This window comes from Oncorhynchus tshawytscha, linkage group LG07, assembly GCF_018296145.1.
Source record: "Oncorhynchus tshawytscha isolate Ot180627B linkage group LG07, Otsh_v2.0, whole genome shotgun sequence".
NCBI classification, from domain to species: domain Eukaryota; kingdom Metazoa; phylum Chordata; class Actinopteri; order Salmoniformes; family Salmonidae; genus Oncorhynchus; species Oncorhynchus tshawytscha.
In genome coordinates this window covers 26,086,631-26,105,386 of record NC_056435.1, presented here as the reverse complement: position 1 = coordinate 26,105,386, position 18,756 = coordinate 26,086,631, and the positions used below count along the sequence as shown (strand labels likewise).

General features: G+C 44.2%; 1 protein-coding gene across 2 annotated transcripts; it reads right to left on the bottom strand.

Annotated features, from left to right (window-relative positions):
• Positions 1–925: 925 nt before the first annotated feature.
• LOC112254216 (suppressor of tumorigenicity 7 protein-like) lies at positions 926–18,746 on the bottom strand. 2 transcript variants are annotated; one of them, XM_024426557.1, is made up of 15 exons: positions 18,377–18,746; positions 17,714–17,796; positions 17,299–17,458; positions 16,993–17,047; positions 16,723–16,862; positions 16,476–16,554; positions 16,231–16,319; positions 16,017–16,117; positions 15,182–15,296; positions 14,837–14,909; positions 14,447–14,549; positions 7,701–7,851; positions 7,444–7,536; positions 7,173–7,312; positions 926–2,927 (listed from the first exon to the last, which is right to left on the bottom strand). In XM_024426557.1, the coding sequence occupies exons 1-15, from the start codon at positions 18,582–18,584 to the stop codon at positions 2,832–2,834; spliced, it is 1,686 nt and encodes a 561-aa protein (XP_024282325.1). In that variant the 5' UTR covers positions 18,585–18,746; the 3' UTR covers positions 926–2,831. The 2 variants fall into 2 exon arrangements, with proteins under 2 accessions (XP_024282325.1, XP_024282326.1); XM_024426558.1 differs by having other exon boundaries at positions 16,747–16,862.
• Between the last annotated feature and the right edge of the window lie 10 nt (positions 18,747–18,756).

Here is an 18,756-nt window from a genome sequence, read left to right as displayed (position 1 = left end):
ATTCAAAATCATCTATTTCCAGCTACAATAGTCATTTACAACATTAACAATGTCCACACTGTATTTTGGAGAGAAAAAAAAGTGCTTTTCTTAAAAAAAACAAGGACATCTCTAAGTGACCCCAAACTTTTGAATGGTAGTGTAGGTGTTCCTTTTATCCAGGTGGGAAAGGGCAGTGTGGAGTGGAATTGAGATTGCGTCATCTGTGGATCTGTTGGGGCGGTATGCTTATTGGAGTGGGTCTAGGGTGATGTCTAAGAATGGGATGTCTAGTTTTAACACACACACTCAGCTTGAAGAGTTTAGTGATTATAACGCTTTTATCATTGGTTATTGTTATGATTATGTTGACAGAACCTATTGTATTATATTATTGAATGGAATGATTATTGAATGGAATGATTACATCAACTATTAAAAACGATAGAAACGCTGTTGTTTATCCTTTTCATTCCCCTGGAAGGTTTAGCATGGCTATACATGATGGAGAAGTTGTCTAAAGCACAAACAGACCTAGTTACCAGGCATGACAAAGAAACATGCAGTGTCCATGTTTCATATGACATTTTGAAAGACATGTAGATGCTTTGTTATTGCTAGGAGTTACGATCTCATAGTGTCCATCTAGACTCTTATTCCTGTAACTACACAAGAGAAGCTGCAAGAAAACCACATTTAAATGCATATCAAACCTTTCAGAAAATGTGACCTCGATGCCACACATTGGCCCCCCCGTCATAGAAAGACCCAGGTAGTCTGGACTTGTTTTGCATGCATGTTCTCCGTCTAGGTAAACCATAGAGCCTCCTAGGCCCACATTCCCAAGACATAATCATAAAAACAAATTCCATCTTGAATCGTTTTTATTTTTTTTTTGGGGGTTTGTTCACAATGTACAAGAAAAAAAACACAAAACACATTAAAATGACATTCAATAACCAATTTATTGTGAGCTATCCAACTCATCATATGGTAGTTAGGTCAAATATTATGACTTCTGTCTTCAGCATTTCATCATGTTACTCAAATATAATCCAACAGTATGGAATTAAAATAGTGCACAGTAATTACACCTAGATAGTGCACAGTAATTACACCCAGATAGTGCACAGTATAGCCGGGTAGGAATGTTGATGGCTTTAACACACACGTTGAATGTAAGCAAACCAATTATTGGTGCTGCTCAAGCAATGTGTGATAATTGACCGTGATGCCAACGCACCACCAGCAACCAATAAACGGTCAGCTCTCACTGCTGCCTTGACTCATGATTGGGTTCATGTACACTCAAACGTATAACGCAGTTGAAGGAATTAGCAAATGAATGAGCATGTTCTGAAACCACTGGTCCTCCCCGGTGAATAAGGCACTGTATGCCCGCAACGTTGGTTCAATACAATAAATATCTGGCAGTATCGTGGGCAATGTCTTTCCATTTCATCAAGCCGATTATTTCCAATCTGTCTGTTGAGCCAATGAGGCACTTCATGCTATTCAAGTCTTGCCACAATATATTGGCTATTGACTAGTCTTAGATCATGGTTCAGAGTATTTTCTGATGAGGATAAAGTGAGATCATACAGTACTTCAAACAAATAGTGTCCTATTGTGATTGCTATTGCCCCATAACCAGTGCTTGACTTGAACTGAAATAGGTGCCGGTACTCATTTTGGGTGCCGGTACTGTTTATATGTAAGTGCAGGAGCTCCACAATACTTTTGAGCTAATATTTTATAAAGAGGAACAGGAGCTCAAGTAGTAGAACATGCCGGTACCCAGCTCCGGTGAGCTCCTGCCCAAGTTAAACACTGCCCATAACACCTGAGCAATACGAGTTGCCTCCAACTCATAGAGGAGAAACTAGAAATGCAGCTTTCCGTTATGTAATTGGCTGTGAGTGATGCCCATGCCGTGACCAGTCAATATCCCATTTACATTTTCATACAACGTCTGAGGGGCTAGAGTGATATAATACTGAGGTGGCATGCCGTAGCAACAACTGGCAAAACGTTGCAGGCGTTGCATACACCACAGACAGGGTGAGGCAGTAAATCAAGGATTTTTTTTTTTTTTAGAAGGTCTCACAAACTCTGACCCCATAGGAAAACTTTGTACCATAAAGGTTATGCTTTATTTATTTATTTTTACCCATCTCAACTGGCATGTACTCTTTTGACACACATACTTTGTTCTAGTGAACAGAAATGTGTCTGTACATAACTGTGATCCTGGAAAACAGGCCTTCTAGTACCGTTTCTCCTCTTCTTTACCTCTCTCTCGCTCCTGTTGCACCAGCTAACAGAGGCAATACATTTGGCCAAATATTATCAAACGCAAATAGAACAGAGTAGGAACTGTAGTGTTAGCTTTCAGAATGATGAAACGTGAACTGTCACTGCACTCCAAAAAAAAAAATGGGGAAAAAAATGAATTGTGTGCTCATTTAGAATCATTCATTTGTTGTTTCACTTATTGTTTCGGCACTTCATCTATGAGAGAATGGCCCAATTTCGAGGCCAGGATTGGGAGTAAACTGTGGGTTGAAATACTCTCAATTTACCATTCTGTGTTACTCAAAGTAACTTCAAGTTCATATAATAATGATAATAATAAAAAAATGAATGACCGTGTGTATATCTGGTAAACGTTTACTTAAAAAAGAAAAAAATCTGTCTCATGATACAAGACTTCGCCAACAGAATCATTCCCAAAGTGTGTGTAAATGCTGAAGACAGGAGAGCAAAACATTTCTGTCTATAGTTTTGAAGTGCTGCTGTCTGAGGAGTGTGTTTGCGTATGTGGTGTGTGCCTGCGTGTGTGTGTGATGGGGTCAGATTCGAGTCAGCTGATGCCAAAAACTGGACGGCATGAAGCTCTCCATCTTGTCAGCGAAGAAACCCAGGGGTGCGAATAGGGTGCTGAAGAACTGAGGAACGAAAGAAACAAAGATATTTCAATACACTGCTTTCAATAGCCTACACAAGGGGTACTCAACTCCTCCCCTACGAGGTCCGGAGACGGCTGGTTTTCTGTACTACCTGATAATTAATTGCACACACCTGGCGTCCCAGGTCTAAAATCCGTCCCTGATGAGAGGGGGGGGGACAATGGAAAAGAAATGCAGTGGAACTGGCTTTGAGGTCTTTAGAGTTCAGTTTGAGGGGCCTACACCATCCCAAATCATACCACACAGCTCTATCTTTGTACATGTATATCTTTACAAGCTCAGTCACAACAATAACACAATTGCACATGTGCTATAACTATATTTCTTACAATGCTAGGACATGGCATTGGCCTACTGGGGGGGGGGCTACCCCAACACGATATAACTGATGAACAGAAATGAACACACTTTCATTTTGAATTCTGACAACTGCTATTCCCCTGCATTCAACAAACTACACAGAGTGCTGTGGAGTACGGTGAAATCAAACGTGAGATGACAGGCACTGGCCTGGCGCGTTGTACTGAGGGGGCATGTTAGAATGTACCCTTCATCTAGGGTTGAATACCAACGCTTGCATCACTACTACACCCTAGGGATCCAAGGTCTAATTCTATAAAACGCTCTCCCAAAACAAATAAGCAAGGAGAGAGGAGACCCATAAACCCTTGTTGAGGCCTCCATGTCCAGCTTAACCAATTGAAATTGGCCCGCGGTCGCATATCTGAAAAAATGTTTCAACCCCAATAGTTAAATCCACCATAAACAACACTTGAATGTGTTTATGAAGCAATACGTTTGCGAGGTGAACAGATGGTTGTGACAGGATAGGGGAAGCAAGGCCACAGCATTTTGCTCTAGTATCTGGAACCACGGCCAACGCTTAAGCATGCAATGCCATGGGTCTCTCTCCCCCAATGCGTTGAGTCTCAACCGACAGCGATGACACTGCCCAACGTGACAGACAGAGGCGAGTCCTCATGCCTAGTGCAACAACAGGAATGGAAAATATTTTGAAAACATAAGATATTAGCCCAATTGATCAAGGTTTTTTCCAAATTCAGGTCTGCAAAGTGGAAAGTTATTGAGTGTGGTCTTCACACATTATTTTGTTGAAAGGTATTTTGTCCAACTATTTGCTTGTGTTTATGAAAACAAGCCTTTAGGTAAACATTTCAATAATCACAAGTCTACAGACACGTCCACCCAGACCAAACAGCGTGCAGTGACCATGAGTCAGATGTGTCAAAGTGTTTAAAAACACCCAGTCAAATAAGATACACTATATATACAAAAGTATGTGGATACGCCTTCAAATTAGTGGATTTGGCTGTTTCAGCCACACCAGTTGCTGACAGGTGTATACAATTGAGCACACAGTCATGTAATCTCCATAGACAAACATTGGCAGTAGCATGGCCTTACTGAAGAGCTCAGTGACTTTCAACGTGGTACAGTCATAGGATGCCACCTTTCCAACAAATCAATTTCGTGAAATTCCTGTCCTGTTAGGGCTGTCCTGGTCAACTGTACGTGCTGTTATTGTGAAGTGGAAACGTATAGGAGCAACAACGGTTCAGCCGCAAAGTGGTAGGCCACACAAGCTCACAGAACAGGACCGTTGAGAGCTGAAGCGTGTAGCGCGCAAAAATGGTCTGTCCTCGGTTGCAACACTCACTACCGAGTTCCAAACTGTCTCTGGAACCAACTTCAGCACAAGAACTGTTGTCAGGAACTTCATGAAATGGGTTTCCATGGCCGAGCAGCCGCACACAAGCCTAAGATCACCATGTGCAATGCCAAGCATTGGCTGGAGTGGTGTAAAGTTCATCGCCATTGGACTCTGGAGCAGTGGAAACACGTTCTCTGGAGTGATGAATCACACTTCACCATCTTGTAGTCCGACGGACGAATCTGGGTTTGACGGATGCCAGGAGAACGCTACCTGCCCCAATGCATAGTGCCAACTGTAAAGTTTGGGGGATGAGGAATAATGGTCTGGTTGCTGTTTTTCATGGTACGCTACAGCATACAAAGACATTCCAGCTTTGTGGCAACAGTTTGGGGAAGGCCCTTTCCTGTTTCAGCATGACAATGCCCCGGTGCATAAAGGGAGGTCCATACAGAAATGGTTGGTCGAGATCACTGTGGAATAACATGACTGGCCTGCACAGAGCCCTGACCAACTCCATTTTAATGCCCATGCTTTTGGAATGAGATGTTGGACGAGCAGGTGTTCACATCCTTCTGGTCATGTAGTGTATATAAAAAATAAACTCTCTCTCGTCATACCACTCAGTCACCTACGTCTGAAGACTTTGAAAACAACATCCATCCTCCATAAGATGAAGTGAGTTACAAAGCACACTTTGAATTAGGTTAGGCCTAGCCCTACTGACACAATGAGCCACAGAATAGGTAACCTAATAAAAGCTGGTTGAGGACAGATATGGCTGCCATGTAGTAGGGCTAGGAGTAGATAAAGAGGAAGCGTGGGGGGGGTCACCCCCACTGTCCTGTCTCAGGCCGGGGATCTTTTTTATCCTCTTCAGCAGAAATCTCGTTTTTTCCTCAGAGAACGGTGTGGGCCTGGGCTGTTCCCCTCCCTCCAGCCTCCGAGGCTTTCATGGAGTGCCTCTATCTGGCCCTTACACAAACCAGGCTCTCCACTGCACTGTAAAAGTGTTATCTAGAGGCAGTCTTTCCCATAACAAAAGTGTGAGTGCCAGGCGGTCTCTGCGGACTTGTTTTTGCCCAGGCTAATGGCCCTGCTCTGCTGTGTAAAGTGAGAGCTAATAAACAGGGCCACCGTAAACAGAGGATTACCGTGAGAGAGGGCCTAGCCAAACAGGCTAAAAACAGAAACACTGACAGTCTGCCACACTGTCTTATAAATAAACAAGGGACTAAATCACATACATCAAACCCAATGCTTAAACCCTGGAACTAATGCGCATGCTGTAAGCCTATGTTGAATTGTGTTATCAGCTGCTGGCTTACGCTCTTTCTGCCCCCATATATTCCCATAATGTGCGGGAAAAGGGGCTCTGTGAAATGTGCTATGGGGGCAATTGGACTGCAGTTCTTTACTTTTGATGTTTAACAGGCACGGTGCATTAGGCAACTGAGCCTGGGCTGGAAAACAGCCCTTTGAGAAGGACTGCGTGGAGGTGTTAACCTGTTCTGGTAGTGACAGGCACACTCTATCATCCTAAACCTTAACCTCCACATTCCCTGGAGACCCTCCTGACAGGGTGCGGCTCTGTGGAAAACCGGTGTCATCAAAGCAAGTTTCCTCTTCAGGTCTGCTATAGTAGCCAAGTACGGTGCTGCTGAGCGAAGGTGTTGCTCGCTTGTTCTCAACCTACATTTCCGGCTTTCTCAAGAGACTTGGAACTGGGAAGTGAGACGACGCAAGACTAGCCTGTTCTGGTTGAGAAAGGCCCACGTCACTTATCTAGTCTGAACTAAATCACTAGAGGTGGCCCTCTTAGCTGTTGCTCTGTGGATGATCTTCAAGTCCTGCTATCCAATACATGAGTGTACTACGAACTACCTGGCTGGGACAGGGCTTAGTTGGAGATGCTGCTTTTGCGCCAAGTCATACAGTACAGTACTCTAGGAATCTACTCAGAAAACAGGATATGGTTAAGCTAGATTTCATTCTCACACCGTGGAGGCAAAAACAACTCTATTAAATAATACAATATTAAATCCTAAGAGATTCTGGCTGTATTGCTCTGGCGCTGTGCTGTGAAAGACACAGGAGCCACATACAAAATCAGACCCAGGCATCCCATGAGCCTCGTTGTTGACAGAGGTGAGAGGCAGCGACTACACAAGAGGACAACTGGGTCAGAGTACATGAGAATAATAACACGCATACAACATGTCTTAAGAATTTAATCGTTCCCATTAAAACTCTTCTAAATTTAAAACGGACCCAGTTCGATATCAGCAAATCACTCTAGGTTAATGGTATTTTCTATACTAGGATATGTCAATGCCACACCTCTGCAACTCCCGAGAAGGGTGATCACAAAGCAGAGAAATACCACATCCAGATTCCATTTATATATTGACAACCTTGTTTTGTTTCCTAGCCCAAATGACCATCAAGTATTCATTCAGCTAATGTAACATGAAAAGCCATGTGAAGCGGTCCATAGTAAATATTACCCCCAACATCCAAAACGATCAGTGGAAGAGAATTGCACGACTTACTGCTTTGGCAAAGACGCCCATGAGCTCAGGAAACTGGTGTGTGAGCATGGCCAGCATGGCAGTGAACGAACAAAGGCCCGCTGTGAAGAGGATGAAGAAGGGAAGCTCTTTCTTTGGGTACACAGACACCTCGTGGAAGGCTGCAGAAGAGAACAAGGGTGGGGGGGGACAGAGAGAGAGAGGAGAAGAGAGAGATAGAGGCACATATTATCATCAGAATTGACCATTGCATTGAGTATACTGTATAGTAGTGACTTGTCCTACTACTTACAGGGCAGCAGTTCCCGATCTGCTGTTTCTGTGCACCCAGGGTAGGGGTAAAACAGGTGACCCTTCTCTAGAGGGTAGGGAATTATCCGAAAAGCTTCAGGGGCAGGAGAGAAATGCAGAAAAACACATCAAGCATGTACATGCATAGATTTTAAATGTCAACTCTTTTTTTTTAATGCGAGTACTGCCAGAAATGCAATGAATGAATTAATCAACCTACTAATTAATCAAACAATCAATCAATGTCCCAGTACGTACTGCCTTCCCAGGTGCAGTGCAGCAGGTTTAAGGCTCCCTCGGCCCTCTTCCAGTGCTGCAGGTGAAAGAAGGCGTAGGCCACCGCCTCGCTGTCCCCCCTCTTCAGGATGTGCTCTGGAGGCAGGATCAGACTCTTCATCTCTAATAAATACTACAGACAGAGAGGCAGACAGGAGACAACTCCATTACAGTACATTACAGGTACAAAGGCGTTGGCATAGTTCAGCAGCAGACGCTCTTATCCAGGGTGGCTTACAACCGGCGCGAGGTAAACAACCGCATTTCGCAATAACAGTCGCAATCTGCTAAATTTGTGCTGTTCAGCAGAGAGAAGTGTGAATGTGAGTGCAAGGAAGACAAGGGCAGTGTAGTTCATTTATTTGAATGGGAATTAGTCAGCACTTCATCCATATCCTGTTGAGCAATAATTCCCTAGGCTAAGGCTATCTGACCGATAGACTGAAATATACTTTTCCTCGTGAGGCATTTGTTGAGGGCCCTTGTTTTGCAATTGTTCAAGTGGGGGAAATCTAAAGCCTCTCTCTTCTCTTTTACTGTTAGTTTCAGAGTGTAAACTCCCCTTGTGAGTTCCTCCCACTGAGTCAGGCTATGCTGTGTGGTGCTGCCGACTTTCCTCCGTGTCTGGACTGTGTGTGTGTGTGTGTGTGGCGGCGTGGCAGTGGCGTTAATCCCCTCTGAACTGGTCCCCTGGGCTGTGGGGCCAGCAGGGACCGTTGGGGTTGGGCCTTCTGGATTCCCAGGCAGCCTGCTTCACAGGACTATGGGTCTTAGACTGACACTTTGGGAAGGTTACCCTAAAGCTAATCCTGTTTAATCTCCCCCATGGTCACAGGCTCAGCCAGCCAGCCAGCCCACTGCATAGCAGCCCAGAGCCACCCTGCTTGCCCAGGAGGCTGCACCCTGGGCCTCTGCACTGCTCTCCTCTTCCCTCAGGGACAGTTAGCTGGTGTGTTAGCTGGCTGGCTACAGTGTGTTTGCATGAATATGATGCTGATTGGTTATGCGTGGATAACGGTCTGTGAGTTTCACGTTTTTGAGATTGAGTGTCTAGCACTTTTTAAAGACGTTTTCAGCGCACTTCACTCCTCGCTGCAGTGATTTATTTGAGTTGCAGTCGTTCTATGGCGTGCGCGACTTTCATGTCCTCGCCAAATTTGAGACTTTTACGCCAGTCAGCACTTAGGCTTACTGTATAGATCAGGGCTCTCCCACCCTGTCCCTGGAGAGCTACCCTTCTGTAGGTTTACGCTCCAACCCCAGTTGTAACTAGCCTGATTCAGCTTTTCAACCAGCTAATTATTAGTATCGGGTGTGCAAGATTAGGGTTGGAGCGAAAACCTACGCGGTAGCTCTCCGGGAGCAGGGTTGGAGAGGCCTGCTATATAGATGCTGAGTATACTTCATTCTGTTAGGAGCAGCACTTTTAACCAGGTATACCAGTGTGTTTAATAAGGGTAGAGGTGATGGTTACCAAAGCATTTGACTGGCAGCTGTCCTTCCTGGCATGCCCTGGCATAAGGGTGGGTAACACCTCGGCCCTCTGCGCTGCCTCCCTCCTCCGTACCACCCCCCCCCCCTTCACCAGTCGCCTCTTTGATGAAGGGATCGAGTTTCATTGACGTTCCTCTTTTATCTTGGAACACTCATACGCCGGAGCATAACTCATAAGCCTCCCTCCGATTTTAATCTTCGGCATTTAGCACAATGGAACAAGTCGACGACATCCAGCCGTCGTCTCATTGGCTCACGGTGCTGTTGAAGGATAGGTGACCTCTGAGGCCGTCTGTCATGTTAGGTCACCCGAAAGTAGCGGCGGACTGAACTGGACGGATGCTGGAGGATGATATTGACCCGAGAAACTGATCTAAAAAAAAAAGAAGGTAAGTTTTGTATCGTTCCTTCCAATGATTAAGGTTAAGAACTGGTGAAGGTGAGCTGACGCTAGAGCTGTGCCAAGGCACTTCTTACTGCCGCCCGTCTCCTCCAGTGCAGTGTTGGATCACACTTGACCTAAGTCAAGCCTCCATCCACCTGAATTCTGAACAAGGCCGAGGAGGCCATCGCCACAACATAGGCTACCAGGCACAAAGCAGCACACTCCAAATGCGGGAGGAAGTGTTAACCACAGGAGTGTGCCAAATATAAAACACATTCAGGTGTCCTTAACACTGGACCAGCCATACAGGCTTCCCTCTGTCCGGTTTCTCAACCATTCTACTGTTCCTTGGAGAGAGAGAGAAAGAGAGAGAGAGAGAGAGGGAGAGCGAGACTGATTGGGACAGACAAGAAAAAAGTGGCGAGGAGAGCGGTTAAGAGGTTGAGCACTGAAACAGCTGGGTGTGTGGAGCATTTAGTGCAGTCTGCTCATGTGATGTAGCGTGATGTCCATATATAATCCCCTCAGGCCTGCTGCGATGCTGGCCCTAACACTCCCCACGCCTGACCTCCCAGAATGCCCATAAATCTTGCCTTCATTACACCACTCTTCCAAGGCTGCCTGGTGGGGGCTGGCTGGTGGACTGACTGACTGCTGAGGGGTCACGTTGCCGAGGCCGGTGGGAGGAATCGGGGGGGTCTCGCTCGTTGATTGAAGCAGGGGAATGCGGGGAAGCTGCTGGGAATGGAAGCCCACCCACAACAGAGCCAGAGCAGCTCGCTCCAGTCCAGTGAACAACTGGTATCTGTGTGTGAACACTGGCTGCTGGGCAGAAAACAGCCCACGCCAGGCATGCCTCGGGCTCTACGGCTACAGGTGCACTCACTGACCATTTAGACAGACAAGGACAGGGGTCCCTTGTGAAAGAGATACACACCGGATCTTGATAAGATCTCAAATGGGACTCACCTTGATCAATAAATAAATAAATAAATAAAAGACAAGTCTGACACAAATCATTTCGACCAGGAAATAATCCCGCTGCATAATCTCAAAAGCTTTGACTATAAGAAGACCAAAGCACCCAACCCTATAGCGGATTCAATGAATTGACTTGACACGGTGAGGCTGAAAGAACCTGCTTCACTCCCGCACTCCTGAGGACAATGCGACAGGCACAACTCTTTTAAAAGTCGCCACGTTAAGTCAGTCGCAGCCATCTATTTCCTGTGTTTGAGTCGTGCAAAATCCACCGGTCACTTCAATATCACTGGATTGATTGCTTTCATTTGACTCCTGCGAACCTTTCATACCTCTTGCTTGAGCCTGTACTTTTTTCCCCCGTTAAAAGGTACGAGTGCAGAAATGTTTGTAATGGCCTGTCAAACGCACGCTGGTAATGGCGTCTATAATAACGCTAAAGCTTCATCTGGGATTCAACGCATCGTTTCGATACTTACGTCACAAGAAAGAGAAGAAATATTTTTTTTGATGAGTGTTGATTTTTTGGGTGGAATTTAAAAAAAGTAATAATTTAATACAGATGTTAACAAGTTAGACGCGCTGAAATGAAACAAGCAGCTGAAATGAACACTTGCGATTGTAGTGACATTATGTCTACTCTCGCAAACAATGTTTGTTTAGATAGGTGTAACCTAGAGCCAAGTGTGGTGATTTCTAATCTAGGATATCCTGTTATTGACACACTTGAATTACGCAACAGAAAGTGACAACAACAGGAATTAAATTAGGCAGTCTAGACAGCATAGGTGAGTGCAGGTAGGCATAGACAGCACAGGTAGGCATAGACAGGGCATGTTTTTGCAGCCCTGTTCCATCCCGTTATGTTAATGTATTCACGTATGAAAATACACCCATTGTGTTTATGCAAATGAGGAATCTCATTTGATTTACATTAAGAAAAAAAAAAACCTGATACAATTAGAAAATATACAGTATCATCCAAAAGTATTCATACCCCATGGCTTACTCCACATTTAGTTGTGTTACAGCCTGAACTCAAAATAGATGAAATAAAAACTATTCTCATCCATCTACACACAATACCGCATGAAAGTGAAAACATGTTTTTAGAAATGTTAGCAAATGTATTAAATGTAATGAAATACAGATATGTATATAAGTATTCACAGCATTGAGCCAATATATGTTACATTCATCTTTGCCATAGATTTTCAAGACGATTTAAGTCCAAACTGTAACTAGGCCAATCAGGAACATTAAATGTTGTCTTGGTAAGCAACACCAGTGTATATTTGGCCTTGTGTTTTATGTTATTGTCCTGCTGAATGTTGACTTGTCTGGTGGAAAGCAGACACCCAGGTTTTAATCTAGGATTTTCTGTTTATTTTAATCCTGAAAAACTCCCTAGTCCACTCCTTGCCGGTGACAAGCATACTCATAACATGACGCATTCTGTACAGGCTTCTTTTCACTCAGGCATTTAGGTTAGTATTGTTGAGTAACTACAATGGTGTTGATCCATACTCAGTTTTTTCACTACTATTAAACTCTTAACTATTTAAAGTTACAACTGGCCGTGAGCAGTTTCTTTCCTCTCCGGCAACGGAGTTAGGAAGGACACCAGTATGTTTGTAGTGACTGGGTGAATTGATACACCATCCAAAGTGTAATTAATAACTTCACCATTCTCAAAGGGATATTCAATGCCTGCTTCTTTTTTTTCTCCCCCTTACCCATCTACCAATAGGTGCCCTTCTTTGTGAAGCATTGGAAAACCTCCCTGGTCTATGCGTTTGAAATTCACTGCTTGACTGAGGGACCTTACAGATAATTGTATATATGTGTGGGGTACAGAGATGAGGTAATCATTCAAAAAGGATATGTTTAACACTATCCATGCAACTTATTATGTGACTTGTTAAGCACATTTTTACTCCTGAACTGATTTAGGCTTGCCATAACAAAAGGGGTTGAATTGGGGGTTGAATTGACTCAAGACATTTCAGCTTTTCATTTTTTATTAATTTGTAAAAATGTCTAACATCATTCCACTTTGACATTATGGTGTAGGCCAGTGACACAAAATCTAAATTGAATCACAACAAAATGTAGAAAAAGTCAAGGGGTGTGAATACTTTCTGAAGGCACTGTGTGTATATATATATATATATATATATAAGTGCATTCTAAGAAAATAAGTGACATATGACAATACATGTTATACCTGAATTCCCACCAAAATCCCTGAACTCCATTCATTTATGCGTCAGTGGCAGTAAAATGTTTTATGTGCTATAATTCAGTCGATATCTGACGGATTTGAACAATTCTAAAAGGTTTGGAGTGTCCCGTCTGCCTGTCTACTATGAGACGTGAACCCTGGGAGGGAGATCTTCTTCAATGGGACAGAGATTGACAGACGGAGAGAACATATTAGTCTCTTCCAGCTCAACGGTCTAGAGCAGGGGTATTCAACTCTACCCTACGAGGTCCGGAGCTTGCTGGTTTTTGGTTCTACCTGATAATTCATTGCACACACCTGGTGTCCCAGGTCTAAATCAGTCCTTGATTAGAGGGGGACAGTGGACAAAAATGCAGTGGAATTGGCTTCGAGGTTCAGAGTTTAGGGTCTAGGGTAACACCAGTTGAAAGCAGAGGTGCTGTAGATGTGCACTATCTCTGGGATCACTACTTTATAGTCTGACCCGCCCTGTTTGTCAGTGCCATGGCAGGGGAATGAGAGGGGGCAAAGGGGGGCTGAGAAGGGAGCAGAGAGGGGGGCAGCAATGCCCCCGGGGCGAGGTGGGGGACAGGGAGACACTCAGGATGAGGGCCCTCACATCAAAGCCTGGATCAAAGCACTGAGTTTCCCCCTCACTGCCTGTGACTGCCACACATCGCAGCTCACACACACACACACACATTTGCTGTAGGGAGGCTGCGACCTCTGTGTATGTGAGTGAGTGTGAGAGAGAGAGAGAGAGAGAGAGAGAGAGAGAGAGTGTGTGTGTGTGTGGGGGATTGTGTGTTTTACTATAGGACATCCAAGCCTAATCCCTGTGGGAAGAGATGTGCAGGAATTGTTTCTGTCTGTCTACTGTAGGGGACACATCAAGGCCCCTTGTTGTCACCCAGACGAGAGTACAGCCCAGTCATGTCCATGATCAACGAGGTTACACCTCAGGTTCCTGTTCAGTAGGTAGAAAATATTTTGAAACGGGGATGTACTATCTGATCTTATGCAGTAAAAATACAGATTTGTATTTTCTGTTGCAAAAGATTTTGCTACAGTATGCCCTACTGAACACGATCCAGATCTCACCAGGAACTCTTCATAGTCAACTGATAGATAGCTAATGGAATAATAATTAGGCTTATAGTTTTACCTTTGGAAAAATCCACTAAGTACAGGGCACCTTGTTCTACTGTGCTACAGAGAGAGTGAGTAGTGGCTCACAGGTCCAGTCCTGACTACAGCAGCTACATTTACAATGCAGTGCAATACTGACACCAGCTGGCTGTCCTAGGTCCTTACAAGTACTAAAGTCAGCACAGTTTTCTGGTAGAGACATTGATGCTCTCTGCTGCCATCACCCCAGAAGAGAATGGAGTACAGCAAAATAGCTAAATAGCCATCACCTGTGTTTGTAAAAAAATGACAGAATTTGCTCAAATAAAGCTAACGGAAAAAACATACAAATTCATATCAGTTGTTGCATTTCCCCCACTAATTGTTCAGGTTCGGACTTGGATAGTGTATGCTAAGCTGATTCTAGATATGTACCTTTCTTGCAATTAATGGTCAAGGTTAGGATTTGGAGAGCATAAGCTTATCCTAGATCTGTGGCTGAAGGTCTCGACTGACCTTTGGCACATGTGGGTTGAACTCCACAGCTCTGTGTATAGCCTCCACAGCGTTCATCTCTGCAGTGCTCAGGCCCCGCCGGGATGCTGCCTCAGGAGAAAACCTGGGACGTATGGAGAGATAGAGAGACAGAGAGAAAGACACACCCATGTTAAGACAGAAGTACTACTGCACTTCAGTCATAAAAAGAGAGTTGGACGTCCCACAAAAAAGTATTGATTGTTAGTAGACAGAATTCCCCCGTGCTACTTGTCTGAGCTATAAAAACAAATGCATCCTTGTCAAGTATAGATCATGCAATATACTGTTTTTGTACGTCTTATAAAATTTTTACAATAATGGTTACTAACGGATCTTAAAAATCTAAATTTCCCCCACGGGGACACTTACTTCTCTGATACAGCCCGTGCTTTCAGCAGTGCAGATGTGTAGCATATAGTAGCTGACTTTGGCAAGCTGATGTCTACAACGAGAACACATGATGGTTATTTCACTTTAAGCTCAAACTAGGAGTCTGGAAATCATGAACACAGAGGACTGGTTCAAAGTCATTGTCGTTTGTTGGCTTGAACCCTGTTTTTCCTCACGTGGTCCTACGGGGTTCAGTTGGTAGCATGGGGCTTTTAACGCCAGGATTGTGGGTTTGATTAACGCTGGGCCCACTAATATGAAAAATGTACACACTCATTACTGTCGCCTTGGATAAAAACATTGGCTACATGCCATATAGCTTACCGTCATATTTGGCAAGGACTGCTTGTACGTCAGCGTAAGCCTGCAGCTCCAGTAACGCCTCTAGGAGATTTTCATGTATATTCAACATTCCCAACAGTGGGAATTCTTTCATTAACTGGGAAAAAGTAAGGAACAGTAAGTGAGAGAAGGAATCATAAAGTGTCCTGACTAACCAGTATTAAAAGGTGCATAGAAGAGGACTAAAGACAGGACAATAAAAATCACAGCCTCCAGGTCCACATTACTTCTGTTTGTTCTATCCTCTAAACAGCGACTAATACCAGGGCTGCGTTCAGTATGACAAAACAGTGTAAAACGATGAAATCAACGGAAATGGTACTGTACTGAAAGACCGGTTGATAAGCTTTGTGATTATGGTGGCCCAGAGGGCGATTATGAATGGTGTGCTGCAGGAGTTTTGTGATTTCAGATGGTCACACCCATATTGATCCGGCCACACCCCGCCAACACGGTAGCAAAAACATACCACAAAGGCTGTTTAAGAACGATGCAAACCGTCACGCAATGTAGCAAACGTTGAAGCGAACTGAATGCATCCCAGGTAAGTGAACTCTCCCTCTAGCCAATCAATGGCATCAATCAATAAAAATAAATCTTACATACACCAGATAGGTACAGTGAAATGTGTTGTTTTTAAAGGGTCGCTCGAGGGAACAGACAGATTTTTCACCTTGTCGGCTTGGGTATTTCAACCAGCAACCTTATGGTTCCTGTCTCAATGCTGTAACTGCTAGGTTACCTGCATAAACAGCCATAATGCAGAACTCAAGGCCCTGATTTTAACACCCCTGGTCAAGGAAATGGCAACACTCACATCTCTCATCATTTTCACTGCCTCCTTGATGCGTCCCAGCTTGCGTGCACACATGGCCAGTCTGCGTTTGATATACACCAGCAAGTTGATGTCTTTGCCAGCTATGCAAGAGAGGCAATGTATTGCATTTAATTTCAAAAATCCCATCCCCGACTAATGATTTCAAAAGGCCTGAGGCTTGTGATTTGGTCCTGTACTCTCTGTTCTCTCTTACCGCTCCGCAGGGCTTGTTTGAACAGCCGCTCAGCCTCCGTGATGGTGGTAGCTTCCTCCTCAGCCAGGAGCACATAGGCAGCAGCACACCTAAAAACCACAGGGAAGACACTTGCTTTGCTTTCTACTTCTACTAGAATACACCTACTTGTTTGGCCTAAATAAGACTATTCATTTTGGATTTCCCGAAATAAGCGTGCAAGGTCTTCGAACCGCAACCGAAACTGTCATGGCGGTAGAACTCACTCGTGGTTCATCTCTATGGCCTGGTAAGCTGCTCTGATCCGGGCTTGGGGATTTCTCTCCCTCCAGGCCTTCTGCATAACTGTAAGAGAACAGAATAATATAACAAAATACTGAACGTAGTGCCTAGACATGGATCCAGAAGACTGTCCGCAGGCCAATAAGGCCCAAAGCAGTCTTTTTACAAATAATGAAGGATTCTATTCCTTCCCAGAAATGTAAACTTTGGCTTTCATATATCATAATATACCAGTTGAAAAGCTTAGATTCAAACCAGTATCTTCAGTCTTGAGTTGCTGAGTGTCGCCAGTGAAGAAGGTCTGGTGGTCTTGAGCAGACAGGTTCATATCGTAGTAGGTCAAAGGCTCTTTTCCAGTCACCCATGTGTACCTTTAGAGGGGTACAAAATAAAGAGTGTCAGGGGCAAAGTATTTATAAATAGCAATTTACCTTTAGATAGAAGGCCAGTGTAGCTAAAACTCAGGATGAGTGACATCCTGTGGTGGGGGATGTACGTTACCTGCTGTATTCTGCTCCTCTGAATAGATTTAAAGGATTCCTCCAAACTTTACACTCTGCAAAAGACAAGTGTCATTACAGTGATGGCCTTGCAAACCTGAGTCACATATTCACTGGCCACCAAATGGAAGAAAAATGGACTGAAACAGTGAGAGAGCACCTGAACTTGTCCAATCAGAAATGCTCATTTTTTTGTTGTCCATTGCAAAATGCTTTGCTGCGGTTTGCTACAGTGTGCTGTGCACTAATTACTACGACCCAGGTCTTTGGTCTGTTTGGGGAACCATACTATAGGTGAAATGTTTACCTGAGACACTGGGTCTAGGCTCAGCCTCTCCGTTGACTGAGGAGAACAGGCCAGTGGTCGTGCTGCTCTCCACCCCACCTAGGAGAGGCCGAAGATGGCTAACAGACACCTGCTCAATGAACGAGGTCCCATACTTACGAAAGTACCACCACTCAAATATCTGCAAGTAGGGGATTGGGCCAGTCATACAGAGAGCAATGTACCAGTATACACATCTTCTTGACAATGAAATTGATTGCCATTTATTTGAATCGTATCATTGTGCACTAGCTAAGTGTACAACACATCTAGGTTCCCTTTGGTGTTGGTATTTGAATTGCACATTTGCAAATGTGGAGTGTCCAATCTACAACCAGGGCTAACTATATTCACCAACCCCCATGCAGTGAATAACCCTGTGATCTTCACAACTCACCAAGATTAGGCCAGAGATGAGAGAGGATGTTCCAGTGAGTGCCACATAGAATTTAGGGGTCAGTGTATTCAAGAACACAGATGCTGAAACAACAGGTATGTTAGATCAAATGCATAACACACAAATTGATGACACTGCACAAGCCTGACTGAATAATATGACTGGGATTCAGATATAACACTGAACGTAAATTAGAGGCTGATAATGCAGAGCCTACTACAGACAGAGCCTGTGCTGGGTCCGTGTAGCTAGCTAGCGAGGTTGAAGTAGCCCATTGGTGAAGAAGCCCATTGGTGAAGAGAGATATAGCTAGTTAGCTATGTCTCTAGCGAATAGCCACACTGACTAAGAAACTCATGCAATTCTAGCAATCACTATGCATTGCTAGTTTGAATGATGTAAACTAGCGATCTAGCTAGCAGGTTAGTTGTTATGCATAAGCATAACAGTAAACGTTAGTTAGGTGTTTAATAGCTGTCTAATATTTAATTAAAAAAACAACCTGGGATGCTGGCTATGGAACTGTCAAACTTTCACTTCATCCACTGTCTCTCGATGTATATTTGTTAGCTAGCAGGCTGGTTACATTAGCTAACTAGCTAGCTTGCCCATTCTTTGATGGCTCTGCATTACAGCTAACGTTACTTTAGCTAGCTAACTCACCTGAGGTAAGAGTGTCCTGCAGTTTCAAGGGGCTTCGCAGAACATAGATCATAGTTAAAACCATGGCAAACCAAACTGCACATATGTATGTCCATGACCAGGACAGCCATGATTTTAATTTCTCTGTAAATCCAATAGATTGAGGATTACTGCTGGTGCCGTCCTCCATGTTTTTACCGGATGGCTGTGCTGTAAACAGAGGAATCATGTGCCAGTGGCACCAAAGATTTGTTAAAAGTAACCCAAGAAAAATCAGAGCCTGTCGTTTCCAATGAGAGCAAATGAATCATATTGGCCCGAACAAACAAGGAGGTGGGCAGAGCCAAGCACGAGATAGCGAGCTCCTATTGGCCTGTTTTAACATTAATTTGCATATTTTC

Bases quoted from the DNA above. Each gene is read 5' to 3' on its own strand.
- LOC112254216 (XM_024426557.1), bottom strand. From the start codon at position 18,584: ATGATTCCTCTGTTTACAGCACAGCCATCCGGTAAAAACATGGAGGAC. The intron at 17,797-18,376 runs GTGAGTTAGCTA...CTGTTGTTTCAG, and splicing joins GCAGGACACTCTTACCTCAG to CATCTGTGTTCTTGAATACA. The intron at 7,852-14,446 runs GTCAGTCGAGAC...CTCTGTCTGTAG, and splicing joins TCAACCCACATGTGCCAAAG to TATTTATTAGAGATGAAGAG.